Source organism: Leptodactylus fuscus, chromosome 5, assembly GCF_031893055.1.
Source record: "Leptodactylus fuscus isolate aLepFus1 chromosome 5, aLepFus1.hap2, whole genome shotgun sequence".
Lineage (NCBI taxonomy): Eukaryota > Metazoa > Chordata > Amphibia > Anura > Leptodactylidae > Leptodactylus > Leptodactylus fuscus.
In genome coordinates this window covers 78,161,604-78,185,374 of record NC_134269.1, presented here as the reverse complement: position 1 = coordinate 78,185,374, position 23,771 = coordinate 78,161,604, and the positions used below count along the sequence as shown (strand labels likewise).

At 42.0% G+C, this 23,771-nt stretch overlaps 1 protein-coding gene across 1 annotated transcript in view; it reads left to right on the top strand.

The window, feature by feature from the left end:
* WDR72 (WD repeat domain 72) overlaps positions 1 to 23,771 on the top strand; it is a 190,010-nt gene that overhangs the window by 157,938 nt on the left and 8,301 nt on the right. Inside the window, exon 19 of the mRNA XM_075273477.1 lies at positions 16,284 to 16,379. Coding sequence (XP_075129578.1) covers positions 16,284 to 16,379 — 96 coding nt within the window. The remainder of the gene's footprint in view (positions 1 to 16,283; positions 16,380 to 23,771) is intronic.

The window sequence follows — 23,771 nt, the reverse complement described above, 5'->3', positions numbered from 1 at the left end:
TATTATCCAAATGGTTCCCATTCAAGCATAAAAAACAGTATGATAAAAAGACACTAAGTGCCACTGCTTTGATTTTGAGGGGGCAATCACACAATGTAACGCGGCATTGATTCTGACACGTAAACTCGTGTCAGAATCAATGCTGCGAAACAGAATCCCATTGACTTCAATGGGTTCCATTTAGAGCGTGTAACACATTGAAATCAATGGGTTAAAAAGCCTCCCATTAATTTCAATGTGTTACGCGCGCTAAATGGAACCCATTGAAGTCAATGGGATTCTCTTTTGCAGCGCTGATCCTTACACACATTATCGTGCAAGAATCAGTGCCGCGTTATATCGTGTGAATGCCCCCTAATGGATGTAGTGTGATAATCTGAAAAAAATATTAATTTCTTAGGCCGGGGTCACACATGGGAAAAAAAATGTGATGCGTTGCTACCATGATTTTTCCCCACAGTGCTTTTTTTTTTGCTGTGGAGCACTACATGAGTTTTTGCCTTAAGTGTTGTTTTTTTTTTTTTTTTTTGCCTCATATATACAGTCTACAATATATGCAGCCTGCATGAATCTAAAAAAAACTTTATTACAAGATTTTTTTTCTGCTCTGCTCACCAAATAAACAATGATGGTTTTTTGTTGCTATAGTGTCTGCGCTAGTGTCTCAGTGTCTGCACTAATCTGAAAAACACAGTTTGTTTTTTTTTGTTACTCAATACACAAATACATATGCAAACTGCTGTCATTCTAATGGCAATAAAAATTCTAAGCTGGCGTAGTTCTAGACCAGGGGTAGGGAACCTTTGGCTCTCCAGCTGCTGTGAAACTACAACTCCCAGCATGCTCCATTCACTTCCATGGGAGTTCCAAGAACAGCAGAGTAAGTATGCATGCTGGGAGTTGTAGTCTTGCAACAGCTGGAGAGCCGTACGTTCCCTACCCCTGTTCTAGACTAATAGTCACTGACTAGGTGCTTTTAATTTTTTGCTATTGTTTGTAAAATATTTTTTTGTAAAGAAAAAAGAAAAAAAACAAAACATTTGTACAGGTGTTAACAATAGGAATGTGGAAGGCAACAGCGACACTACTTCTGGTCTTGACAGCCCTGATACAGTGTTGTTTTTCTTGAGAATAAAAACATTTGTGAAAGAAGTGAATCACAAATGTGGAGTCAGGGTTTTGTGTGGTACTACTACATCTTTGATGTAACACATAATTTACCATGATGTCTTTCTGTACTGTCAACCATGACTTTTTTTTTTTTTTTTTACTGAAACAGATCCCATTTTCTAGTACTTATATGGTATCTATTGAGGAGATATTTCTCAAAGTCCAATATTTCCTCTTCATTATGAATTGGATAAGAACAGTCTTTTTTAGATCTATAGGAGGTAGAGGTGGAAGACATAGGTCTTGGTGGAGGTAGCAGTGGCTGAGGGTATGATACTGGTAGTAGAGCTGGTACAGGCAGCCACTAGTGGGAAATCTGTTAGGAATTGTGAGGGCATAGAGGAATCCAAGTGCCATGATTAGTCACAAAAAGTGGGTAAGCTGATGACATTACCACTTATTATTCTTTTGCAGATAAGATCTGGGAACTGGGTTAGGGTGACATCAGAGAAAAAGAATATTGGCAGCTGCTCTAGTAAAAATTCCACATGATGTGCAGGCCCAACATCCAAATGACCTGCCTGGGGTAGATCTGAGGCAAGCACATGTGGTGGTGTCACTGACAGACACATTTCTACTGTTGCTGGTTTGAATGGCAGCAGCTACATGTGGTCATCTCCTGTATGGGAATTTATTTGTATATTATCAATAGACAAATCAATGTAAGATCTGCAAGCCAAAAATTACCAATGGGGCTGCAAAAACACATGCAGGAACTAGGCCCCTCCATATGAAATGGTGTCACCAGCTCATTTGGCAAAATGTAATTTGCAGTGGCACAAATTGAACAAAGCCATTCTATTCCTTATCCCCATTATTGCTTTTGTAGAAGGCTACATCCACACCTAGCAAATGGTCATCGTCATTATCATCTCCATTTGCTTATCCTCCTCCTCCTTCACGCCAATGTCAATCAGCGTCCATAATGGAACGTATGTCCAGTCACTCTGCTGGTCTGAAACTTTAACTCCTGGTTAGCCACTTAGTGGAATCCACTGTGTTTTACCAACTGATGGAAGCACATAGCATCAATGGATAATACCTAGCTACCATTATGTCTCTAGGAAAGCTGTTCCTGCTTGATATTTTCATGTGGACCTCTCAAGTAAATTTCTATGTAGGTAAAAGTGTGCAGTCACACATGGACCAGCAAATATGGGCAGGGACAATACATAACCTTCATAGCCCACTGGCTCAATGTTTTGAGCATCAGAGGTCACAGTCTAGAAGCACAGCAAGTATTAAACACTATATTATAAGCCAATTTATGTTGTGGATCATACTGAATTTATTCAACCAGAGACAATTGTGGAACCTGAGCCACCCGCAACAAAACAAATCTTGAAAAGTTCTCGGCTGAAAATATTTTCCTACAAGAGGTGATTAGTGATTGATTTTGGTTTCAAGCTCAACCAATCAGCAGGGCAAAGGAGTTACAGCACTTTAATTGGGGCTGAGACATGGTACTAGACATGTCTGCACATATACTCAACTGCCCCTGTGCTGCAGCACTCAATACAGTGTTGGTAAGGGCCATAAAACTCATAGGATAACATCTAAGCCTGGAAAACTCCTTTAGGGATAAATCCAGATGGGATGTATATTCTGCTGATTTTCTGGAGCCAATTGTGGTTTTTTTGTTGCAGATATTATGCATACAGTTAGATACAGGTTTGCATTGCAAAGGGTGAACTCCGCAGTGATTTTTTTGTGCGGTATGTAGATGAAAATTGTCTAACTATACATCTACCTTTTGTGGAGTTTATTTCCTATATGATTTATTTACACCTAAACATGGAACCCATTTGTTGGAACACATTGATTTTTCTATGGCTTTTGTAATCGGGAAAAAGTGCAGCCCTCTGAGGCACAACCGCTTGTGAATGTACCATACCCCTATATATATCCATATAGTAAGCTGCTGATTATTTTTTTATGGATAGTATGCAGCATTTCTTACTTATTTGCTCACAATTACCTCCAATTTCATCACAAAGAATGTACAATGGCTGGACTTGTGTCCAGCTTCACGTTGCCCATCTTTTTGCACACTCAGGGGTGACACCAGGTTGTTGCTTTAATTTGCCCTGGTGACACAGGGCGGCTAGCAGCAAATCAAGTGCACTTAATGCTCAGCTGCTCTATGGAGCCAGGCAAGACGCAAGTCCCAGCTGTTCAGCTGCTATTTCCTGATTGCACCCTGTGCTCGGGCTGTGAACTCTTTTCTGGACAGTAGATTTTTCAAGCTCTAGGGTTTTAAAATCTCATGCAGGCAGAGCATCCTCAGATATGCCATTATAAGCTGCTGCCAGGGGATCTTCCCGGAGATAAATGGAATCTGTGTGAAGTAAATTAGAGTGAACCAGTCAATCTGTGTGTCAGCCCTAAGTGTAGGGTAACTAGTCTGCCAACACAAAGGCCGTTGCCTTAATGTATAGGTGACTAGCTTGGAGTTACCTTCATGCTTTTGAAATTCTGTCAATTTCATTTGCAACTCCTTTGAAAATCATAACTAAACAGAATAACTTAGTGGTAAATCCAATCACTGAGCCAAAGATCTCAGCAAGGGCTTCCATATTAACACATAATTGAATGCATGCTTGAAATTCTATAGACAACTCAGTCACCAGGGGAGAGATAGACTAGTTGGTCTGAAAAATACAGTCGATATATTGGCAATATGTCCCAGACTGACTATGGCTGGAGACCCTAACTCACAGTAATATAGTTATCTATGATGCTTTGAGTCATTGCACCACCACAAAACTATAGTCTTGTCATAATTACAGTATGGATTTCACAGTAAGGCAGTGGCTCACAGCATTATAGATAAGGCTGGGTTCCCACTAGTGCTCATTTCCATTTGGGGATTCCATCCCCCATGCAAGTCCTGTAAGCAGGACTTTTTTCTACGCATTTTACCCACAGACCCCGATATAGTCTATGGGGTCTGCGGGTTTCCGCAGTTAACCGCTTTTTAATCGGATTGGGTATCTGCTTTTCTGGTCCCCAAGTGGACCCAAAGAATGGAAACCCACGCGCAGATGTGAACCTACCGTAACTATGATACTGTGAGTCTAGATCTCTAGGTACAGTGCAGTCTTGGTAATACAACTGATAGAAGGATCATATATTCTGGATCATGAATGCCTGAAGTTTAGTGCAAGCGTACTATGCAAAATAGTTGGTCACAGCGGATTTCAGTTCTCATTTTTAAAGGACGCTTATAAATTGAAAGCAACAACTTGATTGATAGCTATGGCGAATGACTTTTCTACCTCACTATGTAGGTCATATATTAAAACTGGCGTAATTTTTTCCAATATTCCAATCTAGATTCTGATATCATGAATTCTCTGTTTCCTAACAACATGCCTGCCAACATGCCTACTAAACACTGGCAGGGAAAATGGAAGAGATCAATTAACACTTCCTTTGCTGTAACAAAACATGGTAGAAGAACTTTCAGAGTCAAAGCTTATTCACAAGTGTTCTGTGTTCTCTATAGAAATCACACAGATGAAGTGAAATACATTTATATAAAACTTTCAATGTATAAGATTAAAACCCTCATAAATATGGTAATAAAAATTAATATAAATAATGTAATACATCCTGTGATATTCTGACAAAAATATTAAAACTACCAATTTATTCATAGATGGAAACCAATAAATTATGAAATATCTGACGCGCTCCGCCCTGCTTTATAGTAAAGGTTCTTCAGGGATGACTTTAAACAAGAAGAACAACTAATGATGAATTCCAGATATCATCATCAGTCACATAAGTTGGTTATAAGATATTAGGTGACTTCCTTTCCCATCCTAGTACCCACATAGCAAAACTAGGAGCGATATCTATATTGTTCTCTTTTGTTCTTATAGCAATCTTGGCAGTATATGAAAGCATTGCAGCTTTCGTGTGATTCCAGAACTATTTTTCTGGGTTGTATAAAATCAAAGATACAGCTGTTCGACATGACCATACCTCCTTTGGCAACTGCTACAGCTCCACATAATGCATTGAGTGCAGATGTATGAGAAAGACTGTCCCTGGCAATGCTTAAAGGGATTCTACCATTAAATAGCTATTTTTTCTGCTTTAGACGTCGGAATAGCCCTTAGAAAGGCTATTTGTCTCTTACCTTTAGACGTGGTCTCCGCGGGGCCGTTCCTTAGAAATCATGTTTTTTTTACCGGTATGCTAATTAGTTTTCTCACAGCAATGGGGGCGGGCCCCAGCTCTCAAACGGCGATGAGGGCGTCCCCACTGCTGCACGAGAACTCTCTCCAGTGATGCCTCCTTCTTCGCCGAACATAGCATACTGTGCATGCTCAGTAAGGTGTGTACAGCCCTCTGAAGCCTGGATGACTTCACTCGCGCTTCGGATGGCTGTACAGACCTTACTGAGCATGTGCAGTACGCTCTGTTCGGCGAAGACTTCGAGGAGCGTACTGAGCATGTGCGCAATTGTGGCCTCGAAAATATGGCCGCCGGCTGGCATGCGCAGTCGGCTCTACTAGTGTCTCGCTGGCAGAGCCGACTGCGCAGGTGTCCGAGCTAACGCAGAAGGAAGACGACGAGAGAAGGAAAGGATGCAGCTGAAGAAGGAGGCGTCACTGGAGAGAGTTCTTGGGCAGCAGTGGGGATGCCCCCATCACTGTTTGAGCGCTGGGGCCCGCCCCCATTGCTGTGAGAGAACTAATTAGCATACCGGTAAAAAACGGGATTTCTAAGGAAACCACGTCTAAAGGTAAGAGACGAATAGTCTTTCTAAAGGCTATTTCGATGTCTAAAGCAGAAAAAATAGCTATTTAGTGGTAGAATACCTTTAAGCTATATTCATATGACAGTGAATAGCAACCTTGTGATGGATGTTTTGTTTGTTTTTTAAATGCCCACCACATGACTGCAGAAAATTCAATGCAAGTCTATGGGGGCTATTCACATGACCAATATTGTGACAATCTATTACAATGGACTATCAAAATGCACTATTTTTGTCTAAATACAGGTGCCCCTTGGTTGCACAATGGCCATGAAAAATTTATATTTTTCACAGCTGTTTTCACCATCAGTCTTCTGAAAGGAGGCTAAGAGCATTGCCATTGGGAAATGTATGGCCTGTTTTCTATTTAAAAGGAAGTTAGATAGGTTAAATAAGTATATTACAAACATTTTCACCAACGTTACAGGGGAAAATTAATGGAGAAATCATCCCTCCCATCAAAATGTCGAGCATCACAAAGTCATGATGCTTGGTGTTCCCAACCCAATCACAAGCCTCAGCAGTAACCCGGGGCTCATGATGTCACTGAAAAGACCAAGGGAGAACCAGATGCCATGAAGAGGTCCAAAAGAGATTAGGAAAGGTGGGAAATTGAGTATGAATATTTTTTTTTATCTTTTACATCTCCCCTGGGCCTCCACTTATTATACGCTGAGGTTTGCCTCTCAAGTAAAGAAACAAAATTTTAAGGGAGATAAAATTGCATTAGATAAATAATGGAAATTTCTAGGTCAAAATACATTTGCACAAAAGAATAGCCAGCCAATGTTTTGATATTTGTGTGAATCTTTACTGTGCCAATGGGACACATCTAACATTAAAAATGAAAAAGCTTTTAAAGAGGACCTTTCATGTCTTCGGGCCCATGTGGCACTAGTTAGAAGAACGTTCATCACAGCTTAGCCTCATGGCTGGGCAGTAAGGAACGCCCCATCTGACAGTACAAAGCTATGGATGAGTACTGTCAGGGGGATGGTTCTTTACATCCCAGCTAGACTGTCAGGAATGTCCTTCTGACGGTGGGCAGAGATCATTGCCGTTATACAGCAAAAAAACAGGAAAGCCAACAGTGTGCTGAATTCAACCTTTTTTCTTTAACAGATAAATTAGAATATTATAATGATTCTCAAAGAGTGATATGTATCAGGCCAAAATACTAGTTATGATGACCTCAGTAGAATTTATTGTGACCTGTAAAAACCACACAAGTTTCTCCAGCTTAACAAAATCAGACATCAGATATTTTTCATGGACAGTGAGAAAAAACAACAAATTTATTTTTAGCGACTGTCTAGAAATGTCTTTATGGTTGGCAGGCAACCCCTTTAACCCCTTAGTGACCAGCCTATTTTGGACCTTAATGACCAAGCCAAATTTTGGAAATTTGCCCTGTGTCACTTTATCAGTGAATAATTCTGTAACAGTATAGCGCATCCAAGCGATTCTGATATTGTTTTTTCGTGACATGTTGTACTTTACTGAGAAGGTAAAATTAGACTGATATAACTTGCGTAAATTTATTTAAAAACTCGCAAATGCTGAAAATTTTGAAAATTTTTCAATGTTTTCCATTTTTAGCTGTGATATCTCACATATACACAATAATACAGGGCAAAAAAGTTAGTAGTTATATACTTCCAAATGTTCCTTTTGTGTTTCAAGCATATTTGAAATAATTTTAGCATATTTGAGTAACTTAGACAATTTACAAGTTTATCAAGTTTATAAGCAAATTTTGGAAATTTTGAGTTTGTCATTTTTTCCTGTACCAAGCTCTGTTTGCAGACAGGAATTGGTGGAATAATGACAGAACCTCCCATTAAATGACACAATTTGGAAAACTAGACCCCTTCAGGTATTCGTTGAGGGGTATAGTGAGTATTTTGATCAAATAAATATTGTTTTGCAAGAATTATTACAAATGATGAAAAAAATGACATTTTCATTTTCTTCAAATATATGTCATTTTAAAGCCAGTTTTTTTGCACACAACACATCAAAAAGAAGAAACACACCCCAAAATATATCACCCCACTTCTCCCGTGTTAAAATATGTTCATTTTGTGGCCTTAGTCCTATGTACACACATATAGTAGGGCCTAAGAGGTAAGGAGGGCCAATTGGATTTCAAAACACAAATTTTGCTTGCAGATATTTTAGGCCCATTGCACATTCAAACAAGATTTGAGTTACCAAAGCAATTGAAAACCCCCATAAATGACCCCATTTTATAAACTAGACCCCTTAGGGTATTCATTGAGGGGTATAGAGAGTACTTTGACCCCATAAGTTTTGAGAAAATTTGCGTCAAACAAAAAAAAAATCATATTTTTTACACAAGTGTCATTTTATAGGCAGTTTTCTTGCACATAACACATGAAAATGAAGAAAAACACCCCAAAATAGATGACCTCATTTCTCCTGTGTTCAAAAATGTACACTTTGTGGCCTTAATCCTATGTACGGACGCACGGTAGGGCCCAAAAAGAAGGGAGCACCAACTGGATTTCAAGACACAATTTTTGCTTCCAAATGTTTCAGGCCCATTGCTCATTTAAACAAGATTTGAGTTACCAAAATAATTGAAAACCCCCATAAATGACACCATTTTATAAACTAGACCCCTTGAGGTATTCATTGAGGGGTATAGTGAGTATTTTGACCCCATAGGTTTTAAAAGAATTTGCGTCAAACAAAAAATTCTCATATTTTTTACACAAAAGAGTCATTTTAAAGGCAGTTTTTTTGCACACAAGGCATGAAAATGAAGAAAAACACCCCAAAATAGATGGCCCCATTTCTCCCGTGTTCAAAAATGTACACTTTGTGGCCTTAATTCTATGTACGGACGCACGGCAGGGCCCAAAAAGAAGGGAGCACCAACTGGATTTCAAGACACAAATTTTGCTTGCAGATATTTCAGGCCCATTGCACATTCAAACAAGATTTGAGTTACCAAAACAATTGAAAACCCCCATAAATGACCCCATTTTATAAAATAGACCCCTTAAGGTATTCATTGAGGGGTATAGTGAGCATTTTGACCCTATAGCCGTTTCACAGATTTTACTAACCTTAGGATGTGTAGGTTAAAAATTACTAAAATGTCCCTTTATCCCCAAAGTTTTCATTTTCACAAGGGGTTAAAAGAGAAAAAGCCCCCACAGTTTGTTACACAATTTCTCCTGAACACGGCAATACCCCATATGTGGCCATAATCTGCTGTATGGGAACATGGTGGGGCTTAGAATGAGAAGACGCTATTTGGCTTTTGGAGGGCAGATATTGCTGGAATAGTTTTCAGGTGCCATGTCGCATTAGCTGAGCCCCTAAAGTATCAATACAATGGAAAGTCCTCAGATGTGACCCCATTTTAACAACTACACCCATCAAGGAATGTATCAAGGGGTATTATCATTTTGAGCCTAAAAATGCTTCCCAAAAATTAATGTACAGAATGAAAATTGAAATTTTTAAAGAAATCTGCCATCTCGGTGCCCAATACGTTGCACCCACTTTGTGTTGTCAGAGACCTGCACTCCTAAAACTATTAAGGGGCCATCCCGAGGGGCAAAAAATTATATATGTGGGTGTAAACTGCTGCTTGGGAACACAGCAGGGCTCAGAAGGGAAGGAGCACTGCGCTTTTTAGCTATTGGGGTACAGAGTTAGAGGGACTTTTGGGGCGCCATGTTGTTTTTGCAGAGCCCTGGAGGTGCCAGTAAACTGGAATTCGCCAAGAAGTGACCCCATTTTGTAGGGGAAATTTTAGGGTCTCAGCAAATATGACATGGTGTCCAAACACCAACAATCTAAATCTACACTCCAAAAGCACATAGCGCTCCTTCACATCTGCGCTCTGCTGTGTACCCAAATGGCGGTGTATGCCCACATGTATGACACTGGTGTACCCTGGATAATGGACTTAATGCCATGTGTGGGTAGAATCGGCTGTTTGGGTACAGCCGGGCACAGAAGGGAAGGAGCGCTATTTTGGTTTTTGGAGCACAGTTTGGTTTTTGGATGTCACTTTTGCAAAGCCCCTGAATTGCCAATAAAGTGTAATCCGCAGACATGTCACCCCATTTTGGACACTAGCCCACAGATGGGATTTATCAAGTGGTGTAGCGAGCATTTTTAACCCTTGAGTGTTGCATTTATTTGGTTTCCAGAAATGAAATTGCGGCTGATAATGAGAAGTTAAAAATGAAGTTTTCCAGAGATTCGCCATTTCAGTATCTGATATGTTGTGCCCGACTTATGTCAGCAGAGACACTCCAAACACTGGTAAGCGGGTATCCCGGGCACAACAGCTTTCAGAGCGTTCATCTCTGATACAAGGTGGGCACAACATATTAGGCACTGAAATGACGTATTCCTGGAAAAATGGTCATTTTCACCTTTCACAATCATCTGCGTATTCATTTATGGATAATAAGTTATAGCAACATTTGGGGGTTAAAATGCTCTCTGTACCCCTGGAGAAATCCTTCAGGGGTGTAGTTTCCAAAATAAGGTCACATATCAGGGGATTCCACTTTACTGGCGTTTCAGATCTGCAAAAGTGTCATGGCATCCAAAAACCAAACCGTCTGTGCTCCAAAAACCCAATAACCGTTCTTCTCTTCTGTGTCCGGCTGTGCCCTAATATCAGTTTATACCCACATATGACATTACGTATGTTATCCCGGGTACACCAGTGTCATACATGTGGCATACATGGGGCATAATCTGCAGTTGGGGTACACAGCAGGGCGCAGAAGGGAAGGAGCGCTATGCTGCTTTTGGAGTACAGATTCAGATGTTTGGTATCTGGACGCCATGTCATGTATGTAGAGCCTGTAAGGTACCAGAAAATTGGATTCCCCAAAGGAGTGACCCCATTTTGAAAACTGCACCCCTCAAAGAATTTCTCAGGGGGTGTAGTGAGTATTAGTATCCCAGACGTGACTGCACAGCGGATGGCGAAGAGGGAATATATAAGCTGTGCGGAGGACATTGGGAACACCAAATTCCCTACTATGTCCCAGTAGCTCCTATGATTGGGGGAGTTGCTCTGGGGGTCACTTTGGGGGTCACTTCTGGTGTCTTTTCGCTCATAAGCTCTAAATCTGGGGTGTCCCCTGATATTCGCTCGCACAGCTTATATATTCCCTTCCTGCCGCAGCCAGTTGTGTTCTAATGATTTGGCGATTTTGGGGTTGTTTGTCTTCACATTACTAGATGATATATTTTCTTTATTTTTCTGGTGACGTGGCCATATAAGGGCTTGTTGTTTGCGGGATGAGATGCATTTTGTAATGACACTATTTTTGGGTGCCTACAACTTATTGAATACATTTTATTAACTCTTTTTTGCTGGATTTTCTAAAGAAAAATCAATTCTGGCATTGCATTCTACCTTTTAAATTTTTCGCCATGCAGCGTACAGTATAAGTATCATGTGACCTTTATTCTGCGGGTCGGTACGGTTACAGCGATACCTCATTTATGTTATTTTTTAATGCGATACTAATTCTGTAGAATAAAAACACATTTAGGGACATAAATCAATTTTTTTTGTATCGCCATCTTCTGAGAGGCGTAACATTTTTATTTTTTGGTTGACAGTGTTGGTTGAGGGCTTATTTTTTGCGGGACAATGTGCGCTTTTTATTGGTACTGTTGTGCGGTGATTATGACTTTTTGATCACTTTTTATAGCATATTTTGTAAGGTGAGATGGCGAAAAATCACTACTTCCGGCGGGTTTTTTCCGTTTTTTTTTTCCGACGATCACCGTATACATTAAATATTGTTGCAGTTTTATTGTTCAGATTGTTACGGACGCGACGATACCAAATATGTATTGTTTTTATTAACTTTTAGGTTTTTTTTAACATAATTCATTTTCTATAGAAAAAAGGGAATTTTGGGGCTTTATAACTTTATTCATTTTTATCAGACACTTTATTTATTTATTTTTCACTTTTTGTTTTTTTTACTTTTTTATGTGTCCCTTTAGGACACTTGGATTAGTGATGCTTTGATAAAAGCATCACTAATTCTCTATCAGACGCTGCAGGACACAACTGTCAGTGTCTTGCAGCGTCTGGAGGAAGTCAGACGCAGGGGCTGCCTGCGTCTGACTTCCTCTTAAAGCGGCAGGATCAACCAGGTATTGGGGGTCTCTTGGAGCTTGGGGTCACTGGCCAGACCCCAGGCTCCATGTTAGAGACATCGGCACCCCTCGATCTCGCCGCGGGGGGTGCCGATTCAGCCGGCACCGTCACGGAACCGCTTCAGTTCCGTGATCATGTTTGATCACGGAACTGAAGGGGTTAAAACCCCCCGATCGGAGACCCCTCCAATGGGGGGTTATGGAATGGGGTCTTAGCTGTTAGATACAGCTAAAATCCCATCCAATTATGTCGGCACTTACAGGGAATCCTTCCCTGACTGCCCGACGTAGTTTTCCTATAGGGCAGTCAGGAAGGACCTGCAAGTGCCGACGTAGATTCCCTATGGGCCGGTCGTTAAGGGGTTAAGAGCTGTGACTGTAACTAAATACAGAAGTAAAAGAGCACTCCAGGCTCCTCTACTATAAAGGCTTATTTACTTAAAGGGGTTGTCCCACGTCGCATACTCACCAGTCTCCGTTGTTGCAAATTCTTCTGTCTTCCGGCTTTGTTGCGTCATTGGTGGGCGGGGTCACATATGCAAAGCCAAGCGGCAAGATGCCGCTGGCCCTGCGTGCGCGCTCATAAACCAGTCTAGCCTTCACAATACGAATACAGACCCGACATCTGCCTCTGTCTATTACAGCGGGTGCCGGTCTGTATTCACATTGTGAAGGCTAGACTGGTCTATGAGCGCGCACGCAGGGCCAGCGGCATCTCGCTGCTTGGCTTATGCATATGTGAATATGTGACCCGGCATCCGCTGTAATAGAGAGGCATATGCCGGGGAGTGTAGACGCCAGCACAGATGCACAGACACCGGCACAGATGCCAGCAACATCGCTATGCCTCTGCCCTGCATGAAGCCAGCAGCGGCAGAAGCGATGCTGTTATTCCGCTCCTGCCGCTGCTGGCTTCATGCAGGGCAGAAGCATAGCGATGTTGCTGGCATCTGTGTCGGCGTCTAACCGTCCCCGGCATCCGCCTCTCTATTACAGCGGATGCCGGGTCTGTATTGGTGGCCCTTCCCCCAAAGGGTAAACTACCCCCCCCCCTCCAGGCTCGCTCCCGTGCACTTAGCCCCTCCTCCCTCCCCCCTGAGAGCAGCAGATACATCACTTGACTTATCACCAGATAAGTCAAGGGATGTGTCCCAAAAAGATGAATAAAGTGATATAGTGGACAAACAAAGCACTTTTGCTGAAGCAATATATTTAGGAAAAGTCTTACATTCACATTAACAAACAGTATAGATAGGATCCTTGTGATGGGACAACCCCTTTAAATATCACCTTTATTTCCTCATGGCCATTTAGCTACAGTAGTCGCACTTTGTAGTCATTTTATATTCACTATAACAGAAAATCCTTCTCATGTGTTGACTTTCTGTTAAGTTTGTGTTAGCCTTGTACATATACAATATCTACTCTGATCAAGCAGAGCTGCAGTCGCACTGGTAAGGGCAGATCAATGACTTCTGTGTCAGTAGGCAAATTTCAGACTACTTTAGGTAGACTGGAATGAACAGATCATAACTGAGTTTTGAAGGCAAAGTCGATCACATGAAATATCGATTTTGTTTACGTTTCCTTTTATTCACTTTATTTTTTTGATTAAAAAAGAAATACTAATAGTTTATTTTTTCAGAGAGCACTTTTATATTGCATTGTTTTTTTTCAAACCTACCTAGGAAGTTTTGTACGGTATCATATGTGTGCATGATTTTATTCTTAACATGGAAGTGAGACAATTTAACATCTAATCCCTTTCAGTTTATATAGTCCAATACTGTAACTCTCCAATTTGCTATTGTAACTCTTCAACTCTCTCTTTACAAGGCAATGATGAATACCTATAGGAATCTACACTATATGAAATAATAGTGATCATTTGAGTGCAATAGGCTATGTGAGCTCAGCATTTGACTTGGAAAATATATTGTTTATTGGAGAAAATATTTGCACAACTAGGTATCCTATGCTGTATATGTCTTATCAAAGTAGTTCCCCTTGGGTAATGGAAGTGACTACCATGCCACTTTGCAATGCATTTTCAGACTCAACAATGTTTTAAGGTTTTTTTGCTTTAAATGAAACTTCAACTTAATTATTCAGCTATACATTTACATGTCAGATCAGGTTGGAAATAACATGGCTGCTTCCCCTTTGGGCAATAAATCTCAACTAGGATGAGCATTGTCATTGCCATTATTTAAGAACAATTCGGTTTCTTTTTTTGTATAACATTGTTTAATAATCTCTAAGGTACACATTGTTAAATAAATAATATACCATTCTATGCCATCAGAGTGTATGCAGTTCAGCAATATACATATGACTACTGACAGGTGAAGTGAATAACACTGATTATCTTGTGACAATGGCAGCCACCAAGGAGAGGGATATTCTCCACACCAAGTGAACAGTTACCTCTTCAGTCAATGTGTTGTATCTATGGTGGCTATCACAGAATGATGTTAGAACTAGAGATGAGCGAACACTGTTCGGATCAGCCGATCCGAACAGCACGCACCCATAGAAATTAATGGAAACACCTGTGACGCCGGCCGGCTGCCGGCAAAGTCAGCGTCACAGGTACTTCCATTCATTTCTATGGGTGCGTGCTTTTCGGATCGGCTGATCCGAACAGTGTTCGCTCATCTCTAGTCTCTGGTGCATATGGAGCTGCACACTCTAGCAACAGACCAGTTAAAGTGCCCCTGTTAAAGGGGTTATAGCACAAATTTTTTTATCACTATAGGGTCAGGGATAAATAGCTGATCGGTACAGGTCCAACTGTTGAGACCCCACCAATCTCAAGAACAGAAGGGTCCATTGCACCAGAAATAAAATCTACACCAGTTCCTGAGTCAGGTCTACTTTATGCCAGTTTTCTGGCATGATTTTTTGTAAATTTGTTGGCAGAGGTGTTCCTGCCTTGCACATCTTGATTCCTTTCCTGCTTTGCCTAGTTTTTTTTTTTTTTTTTTTTTTAAGTGGCAAGTAAGATAGAAAATCAAGTAACCAACAAATACTGCCCTTTTGGTCCAGAAAGCTGGTGTAAAAAGTATAATAAATTACCCCTACTGTTTCATTAGAGGTGCTCAATTATTTAATGGAGATTTAGGATGAGGCCCCACATTGTGGAATCATAGCTTATTTTGTTGCAGATTTTGCTGTAGTTTTTTGAGCCAAAGCCACAGAAGGAATGGGAAATATATAGGAAGTTATTAGGCTCCGTTCCCACAGAGTAACGGGCCGCGCATTCAGACACGTAAACACGTGTCAGAGTGTGAGCGCTCAAAACAGATGCCATTCACTTCAATGTGTGCGGGCTTGCGGGCGCTATACATTGAAATCAATGGGAGGCTTTTTAACCCATTGATTTCAATGTGTAGCGCGCGTGAGCCAGCACACATTGAAGTGAATGGGATCTGTTTTGAGCGCTCACACTCTGACACGTGTATATGTGTCTGAATGTGCGGCGCGTTACTCCGTGGGAATGGAGCCTTACACTTATCCCTTCTTCTCAATCCACTCCTGGATTTAGCTTGAAAAATCAATACAAAATCTGCAACTAAAAAGCTGTATTTCCACAACATGGGTCTTTCGCCTTAAAGGGTTTTCCCAGAATTTACAATTATCCCCTTCAGGAGTACAGAGTTCTGCAATCTCTGTCAGCCCATAGACTTTGAATAGAGCAGCATCTCACCTTCTCAGTTTCCACTCTTAAATTCCTTCTCGCTTATTTTTATGAATGACGGGGGTCATTTCTGTGGGAACCCCGGAAATCAGGCACCAAAGTATCATGCACACAACAGAATGAGCTGTTCAAGGGATTCAGATGCTCTGTTACAATGATTCTAGAGAAGGTTCTATCATGCTTTGGGACAATCAATGGAGAAGGCACTCAGATGACACTAAGATGTCATCTAAGCTTTATCCGAGTGTGTTTAGTTATAAAAACAACCTCCTCAGTCTGCACACTCAGTTGCGTGCTTGAGGCCTTAATGTCAATTCTGAGAAAATCTGTGAATAAACTAAATACAAAACATACATAAAAATAGATACATTGCACATTTATCTTATATATAGTGTACATGATATTGTCTTTTATTGTATTTACATTGGTTATAGAATAATATTGCCTCTATTCAAATTGTAGCTCCAGAGGCCTCAGAAAAAAGTGAAAAGGCTGTAATCTTCCAAGAGCCAGAATCCATCATAGAGAAAAGTGGACTGGAGGACACAGATAGTCCTGGTAAGAAAACGCTGGACAAAATACGCTATCAATTATCCTTCCTCATAAAGTGCAATAGTGTAATACCTTTTTAGTAGCTGCTGCAGCAAATTAGTAATCACCTCTAATGGTCAAGCAGCGCAGAGATTATTCATTTTGCTCTTTCATCAAGAATTCACATCTCAGATTGGCCAAAGGCTTTATGACTTCAGAAGAAAGCTGACACTACCACTTCATTATAATTAGTTTTACACTCAAGTTTTCTTAAATATATGTGCCAGGTCCAACCTCTGAGCGTTCACTCGGTGACCGTATTAAAATGACTGAATAAAGAGCTGGTTTTAGAGAGGCTGACACAGGCAAACCATCCATACAGAACTTTAATTCATTTGAAGCCAGACCAATACACATTACTTGTCAAACCTTCCCATTTTATCAATTTAACCAGCTACTATGCAAGAAAGAGGTCTTCTTAAATTGTATACTTTTAATGCTGTTTTCTTAGGATAGATAGAATGGGGTAATTTCCTCTAAAATCTTGCATAAATGTGATCTCAAACAGTGAAAAAGTCCCCATGTTGACAGGGGGCAGCTGATAGTAGTCACCTGACCGCTCCCCGAGGAAAAGCCTTAAGGCTGCTTTCATACAGAGTAATGCTCCGCTCATTCTGACACGTAAACACGTGTCAGAGTGCGTGCTGTAAAACAGAATCACATTGACTTCAATGGGTGCCGTCTTACGTACGCTATACATTGAAATCAATGGGTTAAAAAGCCTCCCATTGATATCAATGTGTAGCGCACGTATGACGGCACCCATTGAAGTCAATGGGATTCTGTTTTACAGCACTCACTCTGACACGTGTTTACGTGTCAAAATGATCGCAGCGTTACTCCGTGTGAAAGCAGCCTAAGATTTCATCTTCTTTGAAAGAGTACAGCCTGCTACCATACACAAAGTTGTTTCAGATTCCAGGAAGAGTCATGTTGCTGCACATTTATGATGCAGTTTGTTCATCCAGACGGGCACCATACACAATATAGATAGGTTGGTTAGTTTTAGTTATAGTGTAATATAAAACATACATTCTTTATACATCAAACTGAGCTACAACCAACACTATCTGTTCATATCTATGTGTTATAAAGTATCCAGGCATCAGGTTATATAGTTATTAGAGTTTGGACATTTCTCCGGTGATGTAGTGCCGTAAGCAGTGTTTGCTCATCGTGAAATAATGATCAAAGCAGCATTTGGGGACTGCAATGCGAAAGCTCATTGGATTGAGTAGTGGAGACACTACTAGCCAGGTAAATCATATGTTTGGTTATTCTAGTGGTCTATCAAACACCAATTTGCATATTAGAGGGAAATTATTTATACACTACCATTTAGGTTCCAGCACACTAATAAAAAAAAATGGCTACATGTGGAAAATATACTAAAAACCCAATAATCCCTTGCTTAATCCCATGCAGTTACAGCTCTGATTCTCCAGTGGCCTCCACCAGTCTTTAATCCCCTTCAGCAATAACACAGTGTACATACATGTGACCACTGGCATGATATCAATGGTAACATGTATAGCATGAGCCCGCTGAGTCCAGTGCCTGGCTGCAGTTATGTTCATATACATGATATTATCACTGCGAGGTAGTGAAATAAGATTTGCAAGATGGTGGTGTTGGAGCTCCAGGGGATTAAACAGGTAAGTATTGATCCTTATTGGTATGTTATCACATTTTCTGTATGTAGCCATGTTAAAAAAAAAAAAAAAAAAAAATCCAAGACAAAGACTTCAGTTTCATTCATCTCTGATAACTATAATGTTCTTATTATCATTAGCTAATAATGATGCAAGTCAGTGTCCGATATAGACATACATTAACGCATTGCAAAAGTCAAAAAGTCTCTGAAATCTCTAAGACATAACAATACTTTGTTTATTTTTGTAAATTCTAGTCTCTATGACACATTACATTCTCACTTACAAGAGATATATGAGGCAGACTTGTGCTTTGAATAAAATTGATGACGGGAATCCAGATTGAGAATAGGATTCTTCAAATATGGTATCATTATATTGGCAGTAAACAATGAATTGCTCAGTCTTCCCTGTGTGTCCATCCCTGAATTTTAAAACACTGTTCCTTATAACTCTGAAAACCTCTGGAGAATTCAGAACTGGTCTCATTGCCTTCCACAGAGAATTTGTGGCTGGGTTGCCATAGAGACATCGTATTTCTCCAAGAATTGTTCATATTGATCCGTGGATAGGCGTAAATGGCCAGACTAGTGAGGAGAATAAAAGAGGTGGGCAGTACAGAAAATGACCAGAGGTTATGGCTTGGAAATAAGCTTACCGCAGACACACACACTTTGAGACAATGATAAGGAAAGTGTAGCATTTTTTGGTTGGATTTTGGTTTTTGTACTTTGTGCCATTGTTTTCCTTCACTATAGAGTGAAAGAAACTTGTTAGTCACTTGTCATGTCAGATCTTTGGTGCTTGTCCTGACACAGCTGTCAGCCGCCGAGCTCCGTGCGCAGTTCAGGGACACACAACAAAGAGCTAGTAACATGAATTATTTATCTCTGCCCGTGTGGAGGAAATTCTGTGATAAGAAATTAAGACACTTCCAATAGGAGGCTAGGTAAAACAGGTCTGATCACGGAAGTGTGCACTTAATGTCTACAGTATATACAAGATATGAGACTGACATGCTGTAATATTACGCACAAATTACCATGTAAGACCCTCATAAAAAGCTACACTATACATCCTACAGTACAAGCTTTAAAAATAATGTAATACTGTAAGAAAATAAACAGAATAACATATAAACAGTTTTATTTTGTATTGGAATTGACAACAAAACAAAAATATGCAAGTATAGTATAACTAATCCACATGCCCAAATCCACATTTAGAAGCACCGTCCTTTCATCCTTTCTCCCTGAAGTTTATCATTGTTTCCACATTTATTAAATTGCCCTATTCTCCCCCACTACCTGTTCTAATATACAATGTATACCATGCATCACCCAACCTCACACCCTCTTACTTCACACATCTGAAATTTTTAAAGGGGTTATCGTTGACCTATCCTTATAGCCCATCAACAGGGGTGTAATTTGAGGAGGTACAAAGGGTGCAGTTGCACCTGGGCCCAGGAGCCTTAGGGAGCCCATAAGCACTGGCATCAGTATGGAGATTTCAGCTTCCATCTGCCCATAAACCAAGGAGACCCACAGATTACCCTAACCACACTAAGGCTGATTAAATTCCTTAGCACCCGTAACCATCACTATCAAGAATTCGCTGTAGAGATGAGGTAGGGGGGGGGGGGGCTCTGGACAAAGGATTGCATCAGGGCCCACAAGACTTTAGTTAGGCCACTGCCCATCAATATTAGATGGTCAGCAGTCTTACTTTCAGGACCCTCATGGATTAGCAGTGCTGACATTGCTTACATGCTGGATGCCGCAATGCTCATTTACCATAGTTTTAGTGGTGGCAGTTATCAGTGCAGTGTCCCATTCAAGTGTATAGGGCACCATTGCAGTACTGATAACCATATCATGTCTACCATACCATATAGTTGTAATAGGATTAGCCAACGTTTACAGCTCCTGTACTGACATTATCCCTCATCTCTATTATGTTTTTACTGCTTGTATATGCACTTTTCAGTCAGCTACTATGCTCTACAGGGAGGTGCTTATATATAGTGTATAATCCTACGTGACAGACACCACTACACCAATGAGCTATGCATCTGGTCACCTAAAGCATCATAATCCACCCAGCACAGTGGTTGTGCAAAGAAATTTGCAAGCACACTATTGTTTTCTTTCTTTGTTACTTGTTTAGTTACTTTTATCCCAAGCATGCACCTTCCCTTCTCTTGTGCCCTAGGCAGCTATTCTCTTCATCACCTTCTTTTCCTAGGTCGTAAGGGGTAGTGTCTCCCATTAGAGAGAGAAGGCACAGGGACTTATTAGACTATACATGCCCTCTTAAAGATTCTGGGTAAGGAATATACAAATAAGACTTCACTGGTAAGGAACTTGCTCATAGCACCACGATTAATACCAGGTTTTCAAAGAAACATAATGGTATATTCTGGGAATTATAGCCAAGCCAGAATAACTCCTCTAAAAGGATTACATTTCCATCAAGGTTTCTCGATGTGTGACACCAATGAGGTTTTATTTGCATATTCCTTATTCTTAGCAGAGCATGCATGGTCTAATAAGTCCTTGTATTTTCTTTCCCTAAGAGAGACATTACCCATTACTAGAGATGAGCGAACACTAAAATGTTCGAGGTTCGAAATTCGATTCGAACAGCCGCTCACTGTTCGAGTGTTCGAATGGGTTTCGAACCCCATTATAGTCTATGGGGAACATAAACTCGTTAAGGGGGAAACCCAAATTCGTGTCTGGAGGGTCACCAAGTCCACTATGACACCCCAGGAAATGATACCAACACCCTGGAATGACACTGGGACAGCAGGGGAAGCATGTCTGGGGGCATAAAAGTCACTTTATTTCATGGAAATCCCTGTCAGTTTGCGATTTTCGCAAGCTAACTTTTCCCCATAGAAATGCATTGGCCAGTGCTGATTGGCCAGAGTACGGAACTCGACCAATCAGCGCTGGCTCTGCTGGAGGAGGCGGAGTCTAAGATAGCTCCACACCAGTCTCCATTCAGGTCCGACCTTAGACTCCGCCTCCTCCGGCAGAGCCAGCGCTGATTGGCCGAAGGCTGGCCAATGCATTCCTATGCGAATGCAGACTTAGCAGTGCTGAGTCAGTTTTGCTCAACTACACATCTGATGCACACTCGGCACTGCTACATCAGATGTAGCAATCTGATGTAGCAGAGCCGAGGGTGCACTAGAACCCCTGTGCAAACTCAGTTCACGCTAATAGAATGCATTGGCCAGCGCTGATTGGCCAATGCATTCTATTAGCCCGATGAAGTAGAGCTGAATGTGTGTGCTAAGCACACACATTCAGCACTGCTTCATCAAGCCAATACAATGCATTAGCCAGTGCTGATTGGCCAGAGTACGGAATTCGGCCAATCAGCGCTGGCCAATGCATTCTATTAGCCCGATGAAGTAGAGCTGAATGTGTGTGCTAAGCACACACATTCAGCACTGCTTCATCAAGCCAATACAATGCATTAGCCAGTGCTGATTGGCCAGAGTACGGAATTCGGCCAATCAGCGCTGGCTCTGCTGGAGGAGGCGGAGTCTAAGATCGCTCCACACCAGTCTCCATTCAGGTCCGACCTTAGACTCCGCCTCCTCCGGCAGAGCCAGCGCTGATTGGCCGAAGGCTGGCCAATGCATTCCTATGCGAATGCAGACTTAGCAGTGCTGAGTCAGTTTTGCTCAACTACACATCTGATGCACACTCGGCACTGCTACATCAGATGTAGCAATCTGATGTAGCAGAGCCGAGGGTGCACTAGAACCCCTGTGCAAACTCAGTTCACGCTAATAGAATGCATTGGCCAGCGCTGATTGGCCAATGCATTCTATTAGCCCGATGAAGTAGAGCTGAATGTGTGTGCTAAGCACACACATTCAGCACTGCTTCATCAAGCCAATACAATGCATTAGCCAGTGCTGATTGGCCAGAGTACGGAATTCGGCCAATCAGCGCTGGCTCTGCTGGAGGAGGCGGAGTCTAAGATCGCTCCACACCAGTCTCCATTCAGGTCCGACCTTAGACTCCGCCTCCTCCGGCAGAGCCAGCGCTGATTGGCCGAAGGCTGGCCAATGCATTCCTATGCGAATGCAGACTTAGCAGTGCTGAGTCAGTTTTGCTCAACTACACATCTGATGCACACTCGGCACTGCTACATCAGATGTAGCAATCTGATGTAGCAGAGCCGAGGGTGCACTAGAACCCCTGTGCAAACTCAGTTCACGCTAATAGAATGCATTGGCCAGCGCTGATTGGCCAATGCATTCTATTAGCCCGATGAAGTAGAGCTGAATGTGTGTGCTAAGCACACACATTCAGCACTGCTTCATCAAGCCAATACAATGCATTAGCCAGTGCTGATTGGCCAGAGTACGGAATTCGGCCAATCAGCGCTGGCTCTGCTGGAGGAGGCGGAGTCTAAGATCGCTCCACACCAGTCTCCATTCAGGTCCGACCTTAGACTCCGCCTCCTCCGGCAGAGCCAGCGCTGATTGGCCGAAGGCTGGCCAATGCATTCCTATGCGAATGCAGACTTAGCAGTGCTGAGTCAGTTTTGCTCAACTACACATCTGATGCACACTCGGCACTGCTACATCAGATGTAGCAATCTGATGTAGCAGAGCCGAGGGTGCACTAGAACCCCTGTGCAAACTCAGTTCACGCTAATAGAATGCATTGGCCAGCGCTGATTGGCCAATGCATTCTATTAGCCCGATGAAGTAGAGCTGAATGTGTGTGCTAAGCACACACATTCAGCACTGCTTCATCAAGCCAATACAATGCATTAGCCAGTGCTGATTGGCCAGAGTACGGAATTCGGCCAATCAGCGCTGGCCAATGCATTCTATTAGCCCGATGAAGTAGAGCTGAATGTGTGTGCTAAGCACACACATTCAGCACTGCTTCATCAAGCCAATACAATGCATTAGCCAGTGCTGATTGGCCAGAGTACGGAATTCGGCCAATCAGCGCTGGCTCTGCTGGAGGAGGCGGAGTCTAAGGTCGGACCTGAATGGAGACTGGTGTGGAGCGATCTTAGACTCCGCCTCCTCCAGCAGAGCCAGCGCTGATTGGCCGAATTCCGTACTCTGGCCAATCAGCACTGGCTAATGCATTGTATTGGCGTGATGAAGCAGTGCTGAATGTGTGTGCTTAGCACACACATTCAGCTCTACTTCATCGGGCTAATAGAATGCATTGGCCAGCGCTGATTGGCCGAATTCCGTACTCTGGCCAATCAGTGCTGGCCAATGCATTCTATTAGCTTGATGAAGCAGAGTGTGCACAAGGGTTCAAGCGCACCCTCGGCTCTGATGTAGCAGAGCCGAGGCTGCACAAGGGTTCAAGCGCACCCTCGGCTCTGATGTAGGAGAGCCGAGGGTGCACTTGAACCCTTGTGCAGCCTCGGCTCTGCTACATCAGAGCCGAGGGTGCGCTTGAACCCTTGTGCACACTCTGCTTCATCAAGCTAATAGAATGCATTGGCCAGCGCTGATTGGCCAATGTATTCTATTAGCCTGATGAAGTAGAGCTGAATGTGTGTGCTAAGCACACACATTCAGCTCTACTTCATCGGGCTAATAGAATGCATTGGCCAGCGCTGATTGGCCAGAGTACGGAACTCGACCAATCAGCGCTGGCTCTGCTGGAGGAGGCGGAGTCTAAGATCGCTCCACACCAGTCTCCAT